Genomic DNA, 21,094 nt, shown 5'->3' on the forward strand with positions numbered 1-21,094 from the left:
TTTTTAATTAATGTCGGTGCTTATTGGTATGCATTCTCTCATGTGTTGTATGAAATGTACTCCAGGTTGTCCGAGCCGTTTGGCCACAAGGTGTCTGCTACTGGAGCCACAGTACTTGACGCTGGTGGCCCTGATTCCCCTGGTGCCCTGGGAGCAGACGGGGGCCCAAGCCTATTGAGAAGCGTCTGCAACATCGCCGATCTTCGTGTCTACAAGATTGTTAAATGGTGCAAGAGCCTGCCTCTTTTCAGGGATATCCAGGTGTGGGTCGTTATTGTTTCTATATCACTGCTGCCATAGAAGTTTTTAATGTTGAAGCTTCTATTCAGCCACTATGATTTTCGCATTTGGACAGAATAGCTTGAGCACATTATTTTTGCCATTTCATAAATTTTCTGAGCAGACGCTTAGTTGAACAGGTGACACAGATTAATTTGGTGATTTGATACATTAGTTTTGATGTTGTAAATGCAATAAGCTAGAACCTTTGTCTTTTTAAAACTGGATGACATATTTTGATAACTTTTGTTCCAAACATGAGAGACCTTTCTTGCCCTCTGCTGTTATACTGAGCTTCCGTTGCTATTTCTGTTCCATCTTGTTGCTGTTGTAATGACATGATGCAAGGTAAACACTGCCATTTTCTCCTTTCTCCCACCTTTAATGTGTCAGCGCAAGAGGTTGGGTCTTAGTTAAGACTGCAGACTTTGTTGTGAGACTTGTGTAAGCAGAAGTACGGGGGCTTGTTATGTTGCAGGAGGATGACCAAATAGCACTGCTGAGCAACTCGTGGTATGAGCTTCTTCTGTTGAGCTGCTGCTACCGGTCCACGGGCACGCCCAATGGAATACGATTCTCCATGGGCAAATCAGTCACCCTGGGCCAGGCACGGCACTTGGGCATGGGACCCGTCATTGAGCGTATGCTCGGCCTCACTGACCTCTTGCGACGCCTCCAGGTGGACCAGCGCGAGTTTGTCTGCCTCAAGGTCATCATACTGCTAACCTCAGGTAATGTGTGCTTGCCTAAGTCGAAATCCAGCGCTGCTTCCATTCGTCACTGCGTATTTCATATGCGGTCACCTGCGGCCCAAATACCGCAGGAGCTGCATTCTAAAATCGCATTACCGACAAGCGTAAGCACCGCCCAGTTTTCTTTTTTGCTACGCAGTTGTCATTTTCTCTTTGTGTACAGTCGATTCCGGTTAATACGAAGTTCAAGAGGACTGCAAAAAACTTCAAATTAAATGCATTTCCAATTAAGCACGAAGCCCAAAAACAGCATCTTTATTAACCGCAAAGTCGAGTTTCTAAAGAAAAATAGTCGGTCGTCTTGCTGTGCTTTTCTTGCCGAATCGCACTGCTAAAAGCAAGTTCTGCAAGCCTCCGCGTTACCTTCAGTGGCATAAAGCTCCGCAAAAGCAAGACCCGCAGCCGCATCGGCAGCCGTCGGTCGTGGCTCGTCTTCAATATCGCTGTCTTTCTGACTTGGTTCATTGTGTGGTTGAACAGCCTCCAGATTCTCGCTGTATGTCAGCGCTCCACACGTTTCGACTGCGACATCTACGGCGGCGTTTACTTCAGCGGATGTCGCCAAGAGCGTCACCAAAATCAGTGCCGTCAGGCTCACTTCATTGTGCTTCCTCCGATGAGCTTGCAGAGGCATCTTCTGAAGTAGCGCCGATAGGGTAGGCGTCAGTGCGCATTTGTTTCCAAGACATCTTCAACTGCTCGTGCTCAAATGCATGCGGTATTGAGCGCTTGTTCTTTACAAAGTTGGAACACGTGTTTGGCTTGATGCAGTACTTCCGCGCAATGTCTTGCTTGGCGGTGCCTTCCTCAAAATCTCGACTTTCGTCGCCAGGTCAAGCGTGCGACAGAGCCGCGTGTTGCCATGATTTTCCGCGTCGCGACTACAGTTGAAATCCAAAGTGTAGAACATCTGCGGAACAAGCAAGATAGTGTGCTGCTGACACTGCAACAGACACTCGAGGGAAGTGACGTGGCTGGCGTGCCTGATCTTGCGCAATCTCGTCGCTTCCAGTATGCTGCGCTGCGGGTGCCTATGGCAGCTGTAGCAAAGAATAATCTCGCCACTTCAAAAACAGCATCGCTGCGGATTGCTGCGATGGCGGTGTTACCTGAGCGGAGCACGATGCTGCTGCAGCATTTGAAAAATTGTGCATTCAATTAAAAAATGACAATCACATCGAGCCTTTTGACTCAAAAATAACTTCTAATTAAACAATACTGTGGGCTTCTTACTTCCATTTATCGAGCGATTTTTTCTATAGGATTACATGCAAAACTGGACCAACACTCCACTTCTCATTAACCAAAATTCCAATGAAACGGCTTCGATTTATTTAGACTCAACTGTACTACGTGTTAAAATCTTCCTCCTATTCACAACTGGACACTTTCACAATGCAGTGCCACATCACATGATCGCAGAAAAATGGAGCAAACGGTCATGGATGGCCTTTGTAAATAAAAACTGTTGTTCCCACATATGCAATCTTCCTGCCATGAAATTTATTTATTTATTTATTTTATTTAGTTGTACATACTGCAGCCCTATTGGGCTATTGCAGGGGTGGGTGTAAACAAAACAACATAGAGAAACAAGGAGCACAACAATGGCGAACAGCAGAGACAATGTTAGTAGAGAAAATAAAACATATGCTAGAAAAGGCAATACTATTCGATAGCCTCTAAAACAGTTTTAAGGGAAGGGAGCGCGTACAACCAGGTAAAGAATTCCAGCATTCGATTACACGCGGAAAGAAACTGTACTTAAAAGTGTTCGTACGGGCAAAATAATGAGTGATATTTAGGCTGGCGACATCTAGTTTTAGATGGTATAGCTGGGATTATATAATCATTTGAAGAGGTTCGGCAAGAAGAGTTAACAATACAATGCAGAAATTTTAAAGACTCAGCCCTTCGTCGAACTGAGAGCAGTTGCAGGCCCAGTGATGAAAGTGCTGTGGAAGGCGAGAAATCCTTATCAAACCTGTGGTATATAAAGCGAATGGCTTTGTTCTGGACTTCCTCGATTTGGTTAATTTCGCGTTGTTTATGCGGGTTCCAGACAGGAGAGGCGTATTCAAGTATCGGACGGATTAGCGACTTGTACATTAGTAGTCTAGTAACTCTAGGAGCAGCTTTTATTGCGCGACGCAGGTATACTAACTTTTTAAGTGCCTTTGAGGTTATTAAGTCTACATGTTTGGACCATGACATGTTCGGTGTAAAAAGAAGACCAAGGTATTTGTATTGATTCACGCTCTGGATAGGGGTATTGCTTGTTTTGTAAGTAAATACGGAAGGTGCTGTTCTGTTAGTGATAGTCATAACAACGGTTTTGCGGATGTTAATCGTCATTTTCCATGTGTCGCACCAAGAGCTAGATTCTGAGAATGATTTCTGAAGGTGTAAGTGGTCATCGAGGCATGCAATTTTGTGAGATAACACGCAGTCATCAGCATACAGACGTAGGTTAGAGGTGATGTCACAAGGTAAGTCGTTAATAAAAATCAAGAAAAGCAAGGGACACAATACAGAACCCCGTGGAGCTCCTGAGGGCACGTCTGCTATTCTAGGATTACTTCCGTTGAAAGACACAAATTGAGAACGATTACAAAGAAAATTTGAAATCCAGTTGAGAAGGCGGGGATTGTTCAGGATGGCGTTAAGTTTATACATTAGTTTCGAGTGGATCACTGTATCGAACGCCTTCGAAAAATCAATGAATATTGCGTCTATTTGATTACCTGCATCCAGGTTATTGCAGATATCATGAGTGAATTCATTAAGTTGTGTCTAAGTGCTGAAACCGCGTCTGAAGCCATGCTGAGCATTCGTTAATAAATGATGTGATTCCAAGTATTCCATAATGTGTTTGTAGATGATGTGCTCTAAAATTTTACATGCATGAGAGGTTAGAAAGATTGGTCTATAATTGGATATTGTTTGCTTGTCACCGCTCTTGAATAAAGGGACCACTTGAGCAATTCTCCAGGTTGAAGGAACTGTACAGGAAGCTAGAGACTCGCGAAATATGACAGCAAGATATCGACAGGTCCATAATGAGTAGCGTACCAAAAACAAGTTCGGGATGCCATCAGGTCCAGCAGACTTCTTCGCGTCAAGTTTCAATATTAGGTTCAAAACACCTTCTTCCCTAATATTAATATCGTCGAATGGCACGACACTACGAGCAATGATGACTGGCTGGCTGACATTATTGTCACAAGAAAATACGGAGTGGAAGTACTCATTAAATGCATTGGATATATGAAATGAATCGTTTGTAGATTCATTGTTAATCCTCATTGCAGTAGCTGTCGCATCATGTGGAAAAACAGATGACCAAAATTTACGCGGGTTAGTCTTTTGTAGATCCTGCAGCTCCACACGGAAGAAAAAATCCTTAGCGGAGTTAAGTTTCAATCGAAGCTCTTCTTTCGACTTGAAACGTGTAAAGGCTCCCTGATTACCTGGGTGCGTCGTACGCCTAAGTCTGTGTACACACCGTGTGAGATGTAATATATCTCGTGTCATCCAGGGAATTTTCATATTTTTGTTCTTGGTTTTGAGAGCAATAAAAGAGTGAATATATTTTTTAACTAAGGATTCGAAATAGCTCACTAATGTGTTAACATCACATGTAGAGCTCAGTGCAACCAATTCATCATATCCATCATCTAGGGTGTCAGTTAATGCGGTGTCGTCAGCTTGCTTGAAATCGGGAAATGGGGAAAAAACGAAATTATGTTTAGTAATCGAAAAGTTTAAGTAGACAAGAACGGCCTTATGGTCGGAGATTCCTTCAGTGACGACACATTTGTAGCCCTTTCCAACAATGTTAGAGCTAACGAAAACCAAATCGAGCAGAGCATCACATCTTGTAGGGTTGTTGGTAACCTGGATAAGATCAAATGAAAGCGAAAAGGAAAGTAGTTCTCTGTTTATGGAGGTTTCTTTCACAAGTGTTTAAGTAGGCCAGTGGATGTCGGGGGCATTAAAGTCACCCATGCAAATAAGGTTGCCTGGATTGAGTTGCTGGTCGTTAATATACTAAGAGATTGAACTTCATTTACAAAGAAACTTGGAGGACGGTAAAAGACGCCGATTATGACATGAATTTTGTCCATATAAAGTTTGCACCAGACTGATTCTATGTCATCTGACGGTGACATTGAAAACGTGAGGTCAGAACGAAAAAGCAACGCAAAGCCGCCACCTTCAGTGTGGCGTCTGTCTGTGCGAACCGCAACGTAGCCAGGAGGCGTGAATTTTAAATCTAATATGTCGTCATGCAGCCAAGTTTCTGTGATGCCAACTACATGAGGTGAGTGCGCAGTGATTAAAGATAGAAAGTCTGCGAATTTGTTAGTTATGCTTCTGGCATTTAGGTTCAAAATGGAAAGGTTACAGTCGGAATTATTCGGCAGTCAACGGGGGGAAGCGGACCGTGGTGACTCAAAATTTATCTTGAGGGGAAGAATCGCGAAATGGTGATGAGGAAGTGCGTGTAATCGAAAACTTCGGGTCTCTGAGAAGAGCATTCGAAACGTCGTCCCAAATGTAGCGAACCTTGTCGATAAAAGCGTGATCATAGCGTAACTTTACCACAGAACCTTGGCTTCGTAAAAATGCTGAAGCAACCCAAATTTTTCCTCCTAATAGCGCGGGCGTTGGCTGAAAAATCTTCACTAATGTAGTAATCAGACCCTTTAAGTTTCGAGACGTTTTTCATCACCAACAACTTTCCCTGGAAATCCAGCAACTTAAGAATGACTGGGCGTGGATGCCCTTCTTGCTTAATTTTGACCGATTCTGTGGCAACGCTCAATGTGCGGGGGCGTAATTTGCAGTTTACCGGAAAATATTTATGTAACCCTATCTAGCAGAGTCCTCTCGTTTTCAACTTGGCATTCGTCCAAGCCGTGTATGATAATGTTGTTGCGACGAGAGCGGTTATCAAGGTCGTCATTCTTTGCAACTAACCGAGCTACAGTTCCACTTGATGTTTTTAGTTCGGAGCGCAAAAAAATCTGACTCACTGGCATTAGCTTTCTGACTAGATGGAGACGACTCAAGTACAGCCACACGGGTTTCAAGTACATCAAAACGCGAGTTCACAGAAGCTTGGAATGACTTAATATTGGTAAGGTCTTCGGCCATTTGCTTTTGCCTTTCAAGGACTTCAGCAAGCATGGTGACAATATTCGCAGTTTCGGTTGAAATTACAACAGTAGCCGAATGTTGAGTGGAGAGCGCGTAGGGCCCACAGAAGGGCTGTCATTAGGCTCACTGTACTTTGATGAATTGCCGTTATTTACCGGGCTTTTACCGGACTTTTTTGAGGCTTTTGAGGGGAGCCAAGAGGTGGCTGCACTGGCGCTCACGGACGCTTCTCATTGGTCTCTGCGCTGGGGCTATGCGTCTGTATCTTTAGCTTGATTGCCGCTTGTGCACGTTGCACGTCTAGCCCGTCGCACGCTTTTGTCACTCTTGCTGCGGTGCGGACATTTCGTTGGCTTCGTTCAAATCTCGTGGCCGTGGTTGTAATTCGGAATGGCGGACAGGGACACCGTGCACATTTCCATTCTATTCAGCGGTAGAGATGATGAAAGGGCCAGGGTGGAGGTGACGGCCACTGGCTAGTGGAACTGCTTCCGCAAGGCTGGCTTCGTCGACACAGTTTCTGATGCCGAGCCCGGCGGCAATTTGTGGAATCGCGTCGTCGACTCCGACATGGGGGCTCATGCCATTGGTTGGAATGATTTTATTTCTGTCGATGACGACATCGACACCGCGGAACCATGCACGGACAAGGGCATCATTCCTGAAGTGCGGGACGAGAGTGACGCGGAGGAATCAGATGAGGATGAAGCCAGCACCCATAAGTGCGCCTGTAGCAATGGGCTACATAGAGAGCCTCAGAAAACTTGTGTATGCCAAGGGCTTCGGCGAAGAGCACGCTCCTGCTCTAAATAAACGGGAAACCTGCCTCGTCGGATCTGCGCTGCAAAAACAGTACTCCACCACGAACTTTTTTGCAAAGAAATAATTTTGAGTTTTGACAAGAAATTGTCTTTAAAGCTGCTGTCCACTTACTACTAACTTCGGGATATAACGAAAGTACGCCGCGTGAGGCTCATATTCGTTATAAGCGGGCTCGACTGTATACGAAAGAAAAAATATCAGCGAAGGCACCGTGCATGTTGCAAAAGTAGCACCCAGCATGCCGTTGTGTACCAATTGGTGGATGCGATACCTGCGTTTTCTGGGGTGGGTCGTTATCTAGACCAACCTCTCAGCATTGTGCTGCTCCAGACTGAGGCATGCCATAAGCATGGACAAGCACGAGGAGATGCGAGCACGCTGTATTGCACCGCCAGATGCGCCGCTACGCAATGGTACGCATTGCAGCTATCCTTGGAGAGCAAGTATAAATGCTGTTCTTCTGAGATAAGTACTTTAGGCTAAAGACGTGAAAAGTTAGCACAGAAGCACAGGAGAGGTGTACCGCTATGCCAAGATCATGATCGCAAGAAAATGGTGGTGCTCTCCAAAGCGAAAGCTGTGCACTCATGTCAAAACGCTTTGCAGTGCTGTTCTTCTTAGCGTGGTACCTTAATTAACTGGTGTTTCTTCTCATCTAATCTCAGCCATCAGAGGTTGTAAACAATAAGGTATCACCAGCTTCAAAGTTGGTTTCCAGCATCACTGTGACTACGAAGGCCAACACCAGTGGAGCACTTGCCTTGGGCATGCTGGTAGTTCTGCATTATCTTTTGTCATTTTCATCTTAGGGCCTTCCGTGCAGCAATGCAGTGCAGCTCCTGCCGCACCGTGCATATGACGCCTGCTGACATCCAGAGCAATGCGATTGTGTAGAAGTGTCGCAGCAATCAAAAGACCATCGATTGTTTCTACAAGCAGCTTATTTTCCCGAATTCCCGAACTTTGAAATACTTCGAAAATATTTTAGATTTTCAAATATTGCTAATCACTTTGAAGCTAGAATCGAATACCAAAGTACTTGCTTTGATATTCGAAACACACCCTCTTCTGGTCTGATTCCCTGGCTGCTTTTACCTCAAGATAGGCTGAGGGTAAGTAGTACTGGTTAGGCCACCATATGAGGATAGAGGTCGATATGTCTCCATGGCTCATGCGCGGGAAAGGCACAAAACTGCTCTTGCCCTCAACACAATGAGTAATGCTATACTGTTTGCATGAGATTTTCAAAGGAATGTTCTGTCTTTTCAATATAGAAAACAATCTGATATATTCAGGTTTATACCAGCTGGTCCAGGGTAGTCCACCGACAATTGTTAACAGTAGGCTTTTTTGTGGAGCAAAGCTGGCTCTTGAGTAGGCACGTGCGAATAGAGGTTTCTTGGTTCGAAGCGAATAGTAAATTTCTTCGAATAATTTTAAAGCAAATATTTCTAAATATTAATGGCGTACAAAAATAGGTTGAATGGCACAGTAGACATTTTCAAAACCATATTTTTAGAACACACAACATCGTTATAAGAAAAAAAGAGAGCATAAATTGAAGCTTTGTCGCACTCATTGAAGCTGTGCAGACGTTCTGCAAAAATGGCTATCGGAAGTTGGGGAACTACGCTTACATGCGGTGCTGACGAATTTGTGGGGTATGAGACCTGTATGTTCCATGGGGCCTCCGACTGCTGCTCTTAACTGCAAGTGCATCGTTGCGTAGCTGTTGCTTTTAAGTGGTGACTCTATGACACGTGCTGAGCGTGAGCACTAAGCGCACAGCACCACTTCGTGTCGGGCATCGGAAAGGGGCACCCATCGCCATGTTTCTTGTGTTAGCTCCCATTCTTACTCATACCGTCGCACTTGTTTAGCGAATTTCACAAGGAGACGAGTGGCTACGGCAGCTGCAGGCAGCTCAGACTTGTTCCGAGGAAGTCAAGGAAGCCGTGCATCCTCCGATTAGAGAGATTTAGCATAGTGCGATCCATTTCCGCGAGGAGCCGCTGCCCATGCACAGATCGCCCTGCGGATGCCACAAGGCCCGAGGCGCCAGCCAGCTGTTTTCACGCTAGCCCCGTCGGGACCAACCAGCGTGTGCACACTGGTAGCACAATGGTACATCTTTCTATGGATGCACACCACCATGCCAATTACGGCACATGCGCACCGCGGGTAGCACGGCCACAGACACCTTTCCAGTACAAATCTGGACGCAACGCTTACACCTGCTCGTGTCTGTTGTGGCGAACATGCGCAGACCGGCTCCGGCATATGTGTGGGAGTGCAGGCACGCAGCGCAGAGTCGGGGGTTTGGTTGCATGTGCGCCGCGGTGTCATCCCAGAGGAGGTGCGCTGAACGAAAACCACATGCAGCAAGAGTTCTAGAAACGTTATTCACTCAAGATGAACTACTTCGAGATTTCGAATACCAAACATTCAGATCAAATAGGATATAAAATATTTTACCATTCGACTGAATATTCGAAATTATTGAATATTCTATTTTATGGTGTGGTCATACTAGTCTTTGCATACAATACAAAACTGCTGCATCATGTTAACTAGTATGCTGGTTAACTAACTTTTAATATTAAACCTTGAAGCGATTACAGTTAGGTGCCTGGTTGCAATTAGAGACTTGAAGCCGGCCATTAGTAGATCCATACAGTCGAGCGAGCCATGCTCGCTTATTACGAACGAGTGTCAAAATACCGTCAAAATGTGTATGAGGGCTATGGCCCATCTTCTAAGATACTACGAACAACAATGGCTGCACCCCTCAGTTATAACGAACTAGGAGCCGACGAAAACTCTCCCTCACAGTTGTTGATAACCGCATGCTTCCCGCGAGCTCGGTATCCGAACAGCGGCTTCCAGGTCTCGTGATCTCTCCTATACAAAGAATCAACCACCTTACGTATAAAAAAATACATTATAAACATTGTCATTGACATTTCAGTTAACTGCCGACTAAGCGTGCCCGGACAAGCTGAAGATTAAAATGAATGTGTTCATGTGTGCCAGGTGGGCGAACTGTATGAAAAGGAAGCAGATTGTGGTAAGTGCGAGACAAAGGCAGCATTGAAAGCAAAACTACTGCACATGGCCTGTGGTGAACCAATGACAGCGATGTGAAAAGTATGAATATCAGTCACGAAGATTGGCTTTGCTGGCCCACCCAGTGATCTGGCATGCGTCGTCTACCCCATCGGATCTCCACCTTCTGTGGTGCTGCCGCCTGCAGGCACCACGCATACGGCAGATGTGCGTTCTTCGTGTACATGCGCATTGGTAGCTTTGTCGCTGCATCTTTAAAGCTTGGTAAAGGATCGAAGACTAGAATTCTGACCTACCTCTAGTTATCTCCATCGCTATCGGTATTATTGCGTTTTTAAAGCAGTGCGTCCGCAGCAAGGGTCTCAGCCAGGATTACAGGACTGCGCTGGAGAGCTTAAGAAATGGCTTGATAGGGAGTGCATTGAAGAAACATGCGTTCAAAACGGACTATTAAATTCCCCTTTTTTATTGTACTTGTTGGCTGTATTAGGGAGACTCCAATTACTACGAACATTGGATGCAACAAACGCAATCTGCGTGACCTGCAGGTTCTTTATAAGTTGACTCGACTGTATGAATGTTTAGAATTTCAAAAACGAAATTACCCTTGGTGCTACGGCACAACACAGTTTGGCCATCTTACGCCATAATATGCACACTTTTGTACTTTGACACGTGCAGGGTCTATGGTACGTGCGCCATAGAGCGATATGTACTGGGGGACGTTCCCAGTACACGTCATTGCATGACACACTTATGATGTGACCTTCTCTGTCCCACCTGTGCCGCGGTGTTCGATGCTGCTCGCTGCTCCAGCCCACGTGGATGAGAAAAGGTATTAGGGGGCATTGCTTGCGCATGTCTTTTGGAGCTGACTTTTGGCGTCTTTGACACAATATTTTGGCGCTCGGCCAAACTTTGATGAGCCACAGTGCCAAGGATAATCTTGTTTTCGAAATTCTACAAACCTATCTTCTTATAGAAACGGCTGGCTACAAATACCTGAATTGCAACATTGCAAACAGGCGCCTGACTGTAATAGTTAAAAAGTTAACATGATTGACCTGTTTTCTGATGTCTGCCAATACTGGTATTACACTCGAACCTCATTACATGCCATATTCGTTTTAAAAGTATGCATTTAAACTCCCTTAGAAAGTCGAGATATGAACGCTAGCAATCGCGGCTTAAAGTTGGACAGCAGAATGTTGTGAAAACGTGCAACTTTTTTCATTTGAAACAAGGTATAAATGTTTACCACGTGCTGACAGTTAATTCTATGAGGAAAGGGCAAGTTACCTTGTTTTACAGGGCCAAGATCTGACGTTTGGGAATGTCACGATGTGTGGTTGTGGGTTTAGCTGAAGAAGAACGTTTAGAAGGTTAAAATCGTTAAAGTGCAGCGTGAATCGATGAAATTGGAAATACTTTTGGAAAGCTATCTGAAGTTTCATATAGTTGCACACCCTTACTTTCAAGTGAAATTACCACTCACAAGCTGTGGTGTACAAATAAATCTTTTAGGCTTAGCTGACTATGGTAGAGTCTCACATGGCACCATCAGGATGAAATAATGCCGAACACCAGTTCGTAAGAGTGAAATATGAAGCGCTGTCTAGATAACTATGTTGCGGGCCCTGTGGAGAAGGGTAGCTAAAACACCTACTGCAGCATTTTGTGATGTTTTCTTCCAGACGCCAGTGGCCTGAGAGAGCCGGAGAAGGCTCGTTCATGCAAGAAACAAGTGCTGGAAGCTCTTCAGGCATACACCATTTCACAGTACCCATCGCAGCCAACCAAGTTTGGTGAGCTGCTACTCTGTGTGCCCGAGCTTGAGCGTGCCTGCCTGGTGAGCAAGGAGTCCATGGCAGCGTCCCGGCGCATCGCCTCTTCTGCGGGAGCATCACCTTTGTCTGCACCCATGGCTGACCCTCAGACCTCCAGTTTCAACCTGCTGTTGGAACTCTTGCGGGGGGACCACTAAGTGCCACAACCCACAGCGTGCTCTTCTCTGGGGACCTGTACATAGTGCTCTCTGGTGAATGTGCAGAGACCATGGAGAAGCATGGGACAGGCCGACAATATTTCTTCTTTTTTTTCATACTCCGCTGTGTAATGTGTGGTCCTCTTCTTCCCTGAAGATAGGGCAGTTCTATGGCAGGTGAAGTGACACCTGCTTTCCAGTTTCCTTTTCTCATTTGCTCATGCTGCTGTGTATATGGTGTGCTGTTTCTTTTTCCCCTTTGCATTTTCTTGTTTATTGCTTGTTCCAAGTGACGGCGCCTTGCTGTTCTAGTGTTGGTCGTCTTTCCTAGTCTTCCTCTGTTGCTGCGATCTTTTTTGCTAACTAGTAGCGGCTTATAGCAGTGATACTAACTTGGGGAAGAGCGAGTGAGGACTAGTGCTGTTTTAACCTTTTCTGTTTCTGTCTTAAAGATGTGTCCGCTCTGTCCTTCCTTCATTGTTGCTGCGTTTTCTTTTCTTGCGGTATACCTCCTCCAGAAGAACAAATGCTGGGCAAATACTTCGGCATGTTACATAACTACACCAAATTCACTTTTTTTCAGCATTTCTTTACCGCAAAAAAAAATGCTGAAGAATGCTGTCTTAGACCGTTCGCAACGTTATTCTTTTCATTGAGTTTTCTTACTTAATATCTTGGTTTCATGGATCTGTCTCTGCTTTTATCTCGTATCTTTTCCTTTTTTTTGCAAAGAGAGCTTTTAGTTGTCTGATGCTTTGTGTCACGGTGCAACTTGCCTCATGTTATTTAAAGTCAAGGTAATCTTGAAAGGTGTACTAGCTGTGGCCACATTGGACTCGGTCCTATTTACGACTTTTAGTGTTCTGCTTGTTTATATTTCAGTGCTATGAATGCCCCAGACTATCACTTCAACGGCAACTGAAATGAATAGCAGCTATACTAACTTTTGTTTTACTTTTTTTTCATGCTTGTTCCAGTATTGGTGGCCTGAAGCTAATCAAGCAACATTCATTGTTCTTGCGACTGTGCTTCAAAATTCATACCAATATTCTTACATGGTTGTTTGAAGGCCAAAATGGCAAGCATGTACCCAGTCATTGTTTAAATTAAGGTCCCAGTCCACTGGAAGCTTTCCTTGCATTTAGCAGTTAACTGGTAATGTTATTGTTTAGAGCAGGTTTTCATTTTTGGTAGGAGTAAACAAGTCTAACCATATTGGTCCAAAAAAGATGAATTGGCTGCCTATACAAGAAGTTTGCAACCAGTGCATTTTGGATTCAAACCGGGGTTTCTTGTTATGCATACGTAGTTAAAGTTGTTGTGTCAGAATAAATTCGATTTTTGCAGAGGCATTTACTTAGTGGTTTATTTCTTTTTTTTAACTGTAGTGAGCATTAAAAAATTTTCTTCATTACCCTATTAAAAATATAACATCGTTAAATTTGTGTAACCCTCCTTGACACACCTTCTCATTCTAGTTTACTGGCACTCAGCTAAAAAGTGTTTTACATACTTTACTTCTGCCTAAATTTTGTTAAGTTTAATTCTTGTCTAGCTGTTGCTGATAACGTCTCGCATAGAGGAACGTAGTTCTGTCTTTTTTAGAACAGTGCTGCAACATTAGTGCGTTTTCCAAGCTTGGGGTTTCATGATGCAAAGTGCAAGGTGAACCAGGCTTGCTTATCTTTTCCATTGCTTGCCATATACTGTCGATCCCGGATATATCGTACCCGCATGTATCGAATTATTGCCTATATCGAACAGTTGAAAAATCCCCTCCGGAATTCCATGTATAGCGCTATTGTTCGCGTATATAGAACTCCCGTGCATTGGCATATCGATGTATCGAACTCCGTGCTGAGCTGCGCCCCGGCAAGTGCGCTTCTACCGCCATCCTTGCGAGTGCGCTTCTCATATCGGGACAACCCCCCGCAAGTGCGCTTCTCCTCGGGAATATTTCACGATCGATGTACCCGCGTTCTCACGGACGCCGCCCGCACTCTGAGAAAGGGGCGTGTGTGTAAAAGGCACGTGACGAGGAGCACGTGTAGTGTGATTTGGCGTGATAGGGAAGCGGGAGGGAGAAACCACGCTGATCGCAGGCGCCCGTTTCCTGTTTTTGGTTGGCTGCACCGCTGGCGCAGCGAGACGAACGAGGTCAGTGCAGCTTGGGCTTGTGGCAGTGCGGAGACGCGGAGCGCTGTGTCTTTCGATCCGCTTTGTTCCTTTTATGCACGAGGCTAACGCGAAGGCTTGAGACTCGTGTGGTGCAGTGCGTTTTTCTTTCCGCTTTTGGCACGTGTTCCGGAGGCATGGCCGCGAAAAAACGCAAGAATTTGGATTTTTCAACAAAGGCGGACTAGCAGTTCCTAATTTTGTGGGGAGGATTTCAGTACTACGCAACGGGCGTGTCCGTCTACGACGTCCGCCGCCTCTTGTAGGGCCGTCTCGATCTGCCCATCCGTTCCATTGATTCATCCAAATCGTGACGTGATCAGCATATAGGGTATGTCTAATGCCCCTAAGCCGTCAAGTTTTCTAGGGAGCGTGATCAGCGCGGCGTTGAGTAAAACGCGATAATCCCGACTCCTGCGGTATTATCTTATTTCCCAGTGCTATGTTTGAACCGATTTGAGTTCCCCTATAGTTAGCTGCGTTGTCTTAATAGACAAAAAATCTCATGTGCGCGCAAGTGTGTCACCCTACGTTTAGTTTCGAGAGATCGGCTAATATCACCTCGTGCGAGGCGTTAGCAAACGATTTCTTCAAATCCAACCCTAGGATGGCCCGCGTACCGTGGCCGTTCCTCGGGACAGCGATTTCCCTGGCGAGTTGCAGCATTACGTCCGGCGTGGATAGCTGCGGCCTAAATCCGATCATCGTGTGCGGCGTGAGGCGACTGATCTCTACGTAGTTGTGCAAACGCGTGAGAACCACGTGCTCCATGAGCTTACCCAGGCAGGACGTGAGGGAGATGGGTCGAAGGTTCTCGATGTTCATCTTCTTGCCGGGTTTCGGTACGAAAGTGACTCTTGCATGTTTCCATGCACGCGGGAGGCTCCCTCCTTTCCAGCACTTGTTCATATTGTCTGTTACAGCATGGGCCGAGTCGTCATCCAGGTTTCTGGTGATTTTGTTAGTTACACCGTCCGGCCCCGCGGCCGAGCACTCCTAAGTCTCCCCCGATCGCAGATATCGCAGCCATCAGTTCCGCGGCAGTGATGTCCGCGTCAAGTGCCTCATTCTCCGCCCCAGTATACACCGCGGCTGCATTCTCACCCTGTGTCGTGTTGCGGTACTTATCCTTCAAGACGTTCAGTAGTTCTTAGGCCGTGCCATTGTACTGATGTACTGTCTGTAACAGGCACGTCCGAGCCGCAGACTTTGTCTAAGTCTGGTCTAGTAGGTGCCGCAGCAGAAGCCAAGATTTCCTATTTCCTAGTTGCCCGTTTTTTTTTACGTCACATGTCTGCCAACACTGTAGCCTGTTGAGCTCATTGGCGTGATCTTCAATCTCCCTTTCCAGCCTGTAAATGCGAAGTCTCAGCCTCCTGTTGCGGTTGCCCGTCTTCAACTTACCCAATAGGGACGCGTGCGCCTTCCAAATGTGCATGAGACGTTTGTTTGCCGCAGGATGTTGTCCGGTGGTTTCCACCTCATCGGTGAGGCGCACTTCGTCTCGCTTGAGATCGCTTACCCGGCCATCCTGATCGGTGATGCCGCCACCTGCCCGCGTCTCTCTGATGGTGCGGAATCTATTCCAATCAGTAATTTTTACTGGGGTCGTTCTGCTGAGTGACATAGCTGCCGAAGAATAGTGATTCACAGGGCGCAAAACTAGTTTTAAGTTCGATTACCTATTTTTTGCGCTTCTAGAGCACTTTTCACGGCCTCTTAGCTCTTAGTCGTTCGCCGTTACCCGTTAAAACAACCACCTTACTCAAGTCTCCTGTACAGCTTCCCACACTTGTTCGTTCTTTAATTCACGGCGGCTTGTTTGCCGTTAACGCTTCAATACCATTTTGCTTCCCGTTACTCGCCGCACTCCACTTAGCCCTGTTGGACGCTTTTTCGTACAACTCCTAGTTTTGGCCGCATAGGTGAGCTCTAGTTGTGTACAGTACTAGCGGGGTCGTAATCTCCGTACCAGCATTCTGCCACGTACATACAGTGCTTACAGTAAACCGCGGCACATCTACGACTAAAAGTTGTAATTTATACCTCAACGTTTCGCAGCAGGCGCAGCTCTTTCTTCAGGGGTGACAGGGTAGTACGTGGGTGCACAATGAGGGGGAAGAAAGCCAGAATTCAGTGCCTGTGTTTAATGATGGGTGCTCCGAAATTGAGAATACAACATAGCTGGACAGTAATGAACATAATATATGCAAACCGATATGGTGATGAAGTTTAATAGACAGGCGTAATGTTTAAGAAATGTTTGTTAAGCCACATTCCCGGCTTAGCATATACTGTTTGAGGCTATTAGCACAAAGCGGCTGTGTTATACGCATACAGGCGACTACTTACTGATGGCCATTAATCAAGGCTTAAAGGTGACGGGTCCTTGGCCATGAATCGACTTTGCTGCGGTGTAAGCATATATATACTTGAGAATTGTGCGCACCCGAGCTAGGTCCATTGTTACAATTACTAACATTTCGCAAGTGTCAGACACGCGCGGCCCCTGGATTCGTGGTCGTGAGTCGCGTCCCAGCGTTCAACACGGGGACACAAAAGGGCGACACACATATTACATATTACTGGCCCTCCGCCAACGTTGCAGCCACCCAAGTGTGCCCACTGTATTGCCCTTGTACAAAAGTGCTAGTCCGGCTACATGAAGACTTAGAAGATTATCGATCCTGAAAAAAAGGTGTGCAGTAGTCATTCCAACGAATCACGTGACTATAGGCAACTTGCGAGTATTCGACTTTCATAAGCGGCCAAGAACACAACCACAACGGCTTCGTTTTTAAGGGTAATGAATTGAGATCAGTGATCTGTTCCACGTTTTTTCCATAAGTGAGGTTCTGAGCGATGACGCGGGGGTCACTAAACTCCATCTCATATTTTTGCACTGAACTGAAATCTACCAGACGAAAGCTTCCGAATGCGTCAGGTTGGCTCTCGAGTGTGTGTCTATTGCGCTGCGAGCTTGTGTGCTGAAGAACAAACGACCTGAATGATTTCTGAGTCGTTATTGCCGTGCGCGGAAGTTTGCAGCACGCCACGTCAAATAATTTCCATCACATGGGATATTTCCTTACGACATGGTCTGGGTGTCCACCGATATATGTGAGACAGTTGCTGCGCCATTTTCTTTCCTGAAAACGAATTTTATAAAACAATCTTCAATTTTCTTCGAAAGCAACAGGCAGGCATATAACTGGCTCCCTGCGGCTGTAGACCCGTCTGTCGAGCTTTAGGCTACGTGGAATTAGTGACAGATGTGCGATGTATGCGTTGGGAATCACAACGTTGTAACAGGAACGCGGCACTGAAGCTATAGACCGTCGGGATTCTTTTTGTTCATTGGCGTTAGCGTTGACAACGTTCTAGACTGCGATGATTTTTAGGAAAGGAAAGTGCAGGTAGGAAGGTGAAAACTTTATTGATGAGCCTTATGGATGAGTCACTGCCTAGGGTTGGTCTGGCTCTTGATCCCGGGTGGTGACCAACAGTCCATGACGTGCGGCGACCTCTCCAGCCCACTCTATCAGCCGCCTTTGTGAGGCCGGTTCGGAGCTGGAGACCGCGATCTCCCAACTCTCTTTGTCCGTGAGGTTCCAGCGAGATGTTGGTTGGAATTCTCGACAGAGATATAAAATGTGGTCAAAGTTGGCTCTCGGAGCCCCACAAAGAGAGCATTTGGGTCTGTATTGTCCTGGGTGGATAAGGGCTAACAAAGCCGGTGAAGGGAATGTGCGAGCCTGGAGCTGTCTCCAGGTAGCTTGTTGTTCTTTCGAGAGGGAGATGTGTGGTGGGGGATAGACGAGTCTTTGCTCCCTGTAATGGAGGGTTATTTCATGATAGGTGACGAGCCGGTCTCTAGCGCTACCCCGGTCTACGGTGTGCCCTGCTCGGTTGACGTACGCTCGAGCGCTCGTGTGTGTGTGCGTGTTTCTCCCTACCATCCTGTGTTATTCTGCGCAAAGTTTTTAATTATGTCGCTACACCAACTGGCCCAACGTTCTACCCTATTAATTTTCGAGCAAGAGAGTGGGCCACTTCGCTTCCGAGGTTGCCTGCGTGGGCTTGCACCCAAACAATTTGAACTGGTCGGGGTTCTGTGGAGCAAGACTTCAGAATTTTTCGGGTGGTAGAATGAATCTGTACCCGTGCAAAATTCGTGATTGCTGTTTTAGAGTCACTCAGAATGAGTGTGGCAGCGAAGGAGGAAATGGCAAACGCTATGGCTGCTTGTTCGGCTTCAAGTGAGGTTGTTGCCTTATTCGAGCACGAGGCTTTGTGCTTGAGGTCATGCGATGCTACAGTGATGGCGTAGGCCGAATTGTAGGTGTACTCTGCCGCGTCCACGTAGACCGCGTCTTTGTAGTTTGCATGAGCTTTGTGTAAAGCGTTGGCAAGAGCTTCGCGTCTGGCCTGGTTGTGAACTGGGAGTACGTTTTTGGACAGAGGGTGAACTATGAGTCTGTCCCTGATTTGGGTTGGGATGGTGTGGGTGTGGTCGGGGGGTGGACCTGTTGGCTGGATCTTTAGAGAGGCGAGAATGTGTCTACCTGTATTTGTGGAAGAGAGTCTGTCAATCATAGCCGTGCGATGAGCTTCAGTTAGTTCTTGTAGTGTATTGTGTACTCCCATGCGTAAGAGATGGATGGTGGGAGGTCGTTGTGGGAGATTTAAGGCTCACTTGTATGCCTGTCTTATTAGTGCATCTACCTTCTCCTTTTCCGCCTTTGTGGGGTAGAGGTAGGGAAGGGAGTAAACCATCCGACTAATCACGAATGCCTGCAAAAGCCGCCTCAGGTCATCTTCACGCATGCCTCGGTGCTTGTTGGCTATTCTTTCAATCAGTCGGATGATTTGATATGTCGTGATTGTTAGTTTGCAGATGGTCTCCGTCTTGCGTCCATTGTTTTGTAAGAACAAGCCTAGGATGCGTATCTTTTCAACCTCTGGCACTGGTAGACCATTGACCTCGACGTGTATGGAGGGGTTTTTCTTCCTGTTGCGGTTCGGGGTCGGGTGGAGTAACAAGAGTTCAGACTTAGCAGAGGAACATGCGAGGCCTATAGAGGCTGCGCACTCCACTACCGCGTTCGCACCTGCTTGAAGGGTTTCTTCCATGGTCCCAACATTGCCTATGGTGGTCCATAAGGCAATGTCGTCTGCATAGAATGAGTGGGAGAGGTTTGGGATGCGCTCTAGCTTGCGAGCCATGGGAATGAGAGTGATGTTGAAAAGTCGGGGAGATAGGACTGACCACTGGGGTGTCCCCCTGCTGCCCAGAGGAGGAAAGGAGGGGGACTCTATAGGGCCTATTTTGATTTCCGCTGTGCGGTCTCGAAGGAAAGCTGATATGTAGGTATGTGTTCGAGTCCCGACTCCTAGATTCGATAAGGCGTCCGGTATGGCTGTGCGTTGGACATTGTCAAACCCCCTAGTGAGGTCTAAGGCTAGCAGTGCTTGTGTGCGTTTGCAATGTCTGGGATGTAGGATTTGTTCTGAGATTTGAAGCATTACGGCTGAGTTGATAGATGGCTTCGGAATCCAAGCATTGTGTGGGGGAAAGAGTTCTTTTGTTTGGATGTAATTTTGCAGCCTGTTTAAGATTACCTGCTCAAGTAGCTTTCCCAAGCATGCGATGAGGGAGATTGGTCTGAGGTTTAATAGGTGCAGCGGTTTTCCGGGCTTGGGGATGAAAGTGACTCTCGCGTGGGTCCACTCGGAGGGAAGAGTACCTTCCTTCCAGTGCTTGTTGAAAAGTTCTGTTAGGGCTTGGATGGAGTTCTCGTCCAAATTTCGTATTGTTTTGTTTGTGATCCTGTCTGCTCCAGGCGCAGACGTGGTGCGAAGTTTCAACATTGCTGCTCTAACCACCCATGTTGTTATGTCCGCGTCGAGCTCGGGGTTTTCTACGCCCAAGTAGGAAGGAAGGGGTAATTTGGGAGTTGTTGTGAGGTACCTGTCTTTGAGATTCTGAATCAGGGCATCATCATCCATACCTATTCTGTGAATGAGGCGCTTTACATTACGCTGTTGCGTACTCTTCGTGTTTTGGGGTTCTAAGAGGCAGCGCAGAAATTTACATGTGTCTCTTAGGCCCAGGTTGCCCTCCATGCGGTTGCAGAGCTGACCCCATTGCTGACGGGTTAGTTGTGCCGCGCGTGCCTCTATTTCCTCGGTCAAGGCTGATATCCTTCAATTGAGTGATCTGTTGTGTTTCTTACGAAGCCATCGTTTCTACAGGCCGGAGTGATCCTCCCACATGTGAAGGAGTCTGCTGTCGACCGCGTCCGATTCGCAATTGCTCGGGATCTCAGATGTCGCTGTAGCGACGTCCTTTGTGAGTTCTTCCACCGACCTCGCAAGGTGTTTTTATTTGGGTGGGAGCGTCGTTCCGGAGGTTCCGGACTTGTCCCAGTCTGTGATCTGCTGCTTCTTTTTCATGAAGAGGGCGAGTGAGTTTAGCGAGAGCGAGGTTTCAATTATTTAGTGGTTGCTGCCTAGGGAGGTCTGCGTGTGCGACCACTGACATTTTGTGATATTCTTTGTGAGTGTGAGGTCGGGAGTGGTGTTGTGTTGCACGCTGTTACCGGTGCGCGTATGTTTTGCGAATTAATTCAGAACGAGGGACTCACCCTCGTCAATAATTCGCAACAGCATACGCGCACAACACTAATTCAGAACGAGGGACTCACCCTCGTCAATAGTGTTCAGAGCTGTGCTCCTTTCCTGCAGTTGAATTCGTACCCCCAGCTGACGTGTCTGCCATTAAAGTCACCAAGCACTATAAGCGGGTGTTAAGCGCTGATATGGAGCGCTTCGCGTATGGCTGCGAGGAGGG

General features: G+C 46.6%; 2 protein-coding genes across 8 annotated transcripts in view; both read left to right on the plus strand.

Moving 5' to 3' along the window:
- Positions 1 to 12,066, plus strand: part of LOC144116426 (nuclear hormone receptor FTZ-F1 beta-like) — a 41,699-nt gene extending 29,633 nt beyond the window's left edge. The window contains exons 5-7 of the mRNA XM_077651170.1: positions 66 to 261; positions 758 to 1,010; positions 11,777 to 12,066. Coding sequence (XP_077507296.1) covers positions 66 to 261; positions 758 to 1,010; positions 11,777 to 12,066 — 739 coding nt within the window. The remainder of the gene's footprint in view (positions 1 to 65; positions 262 to 757; positions 1,011 to 11,776) is intronic.
- LOC144114757 (uncharacterized) overlaps positions 1 to 21,094 on the plus strand; it is a 257,525-nt gene that overhangs the window by 70,826 nt on the left and 165,605 nt on the right. The window lies entirely within an intron of this gene.

The sequence above is a fragment of the Amblyomma americanum genome, chromosome 1, assembly GCF_052857255.1.
Source record: "Amblyomma americanum isolate KBUSLIRL-KWMA chromosome 1, ASM5285725v1, whole genome shotgun sequence".
Classification (NCBI taxonomy): domain Eukaryota; kingdom Metazoa; phylum Arthropoda; class Arachnida; order Ixodida; family Ixodidae; genus Amblyomma; species Amblyomma americanum.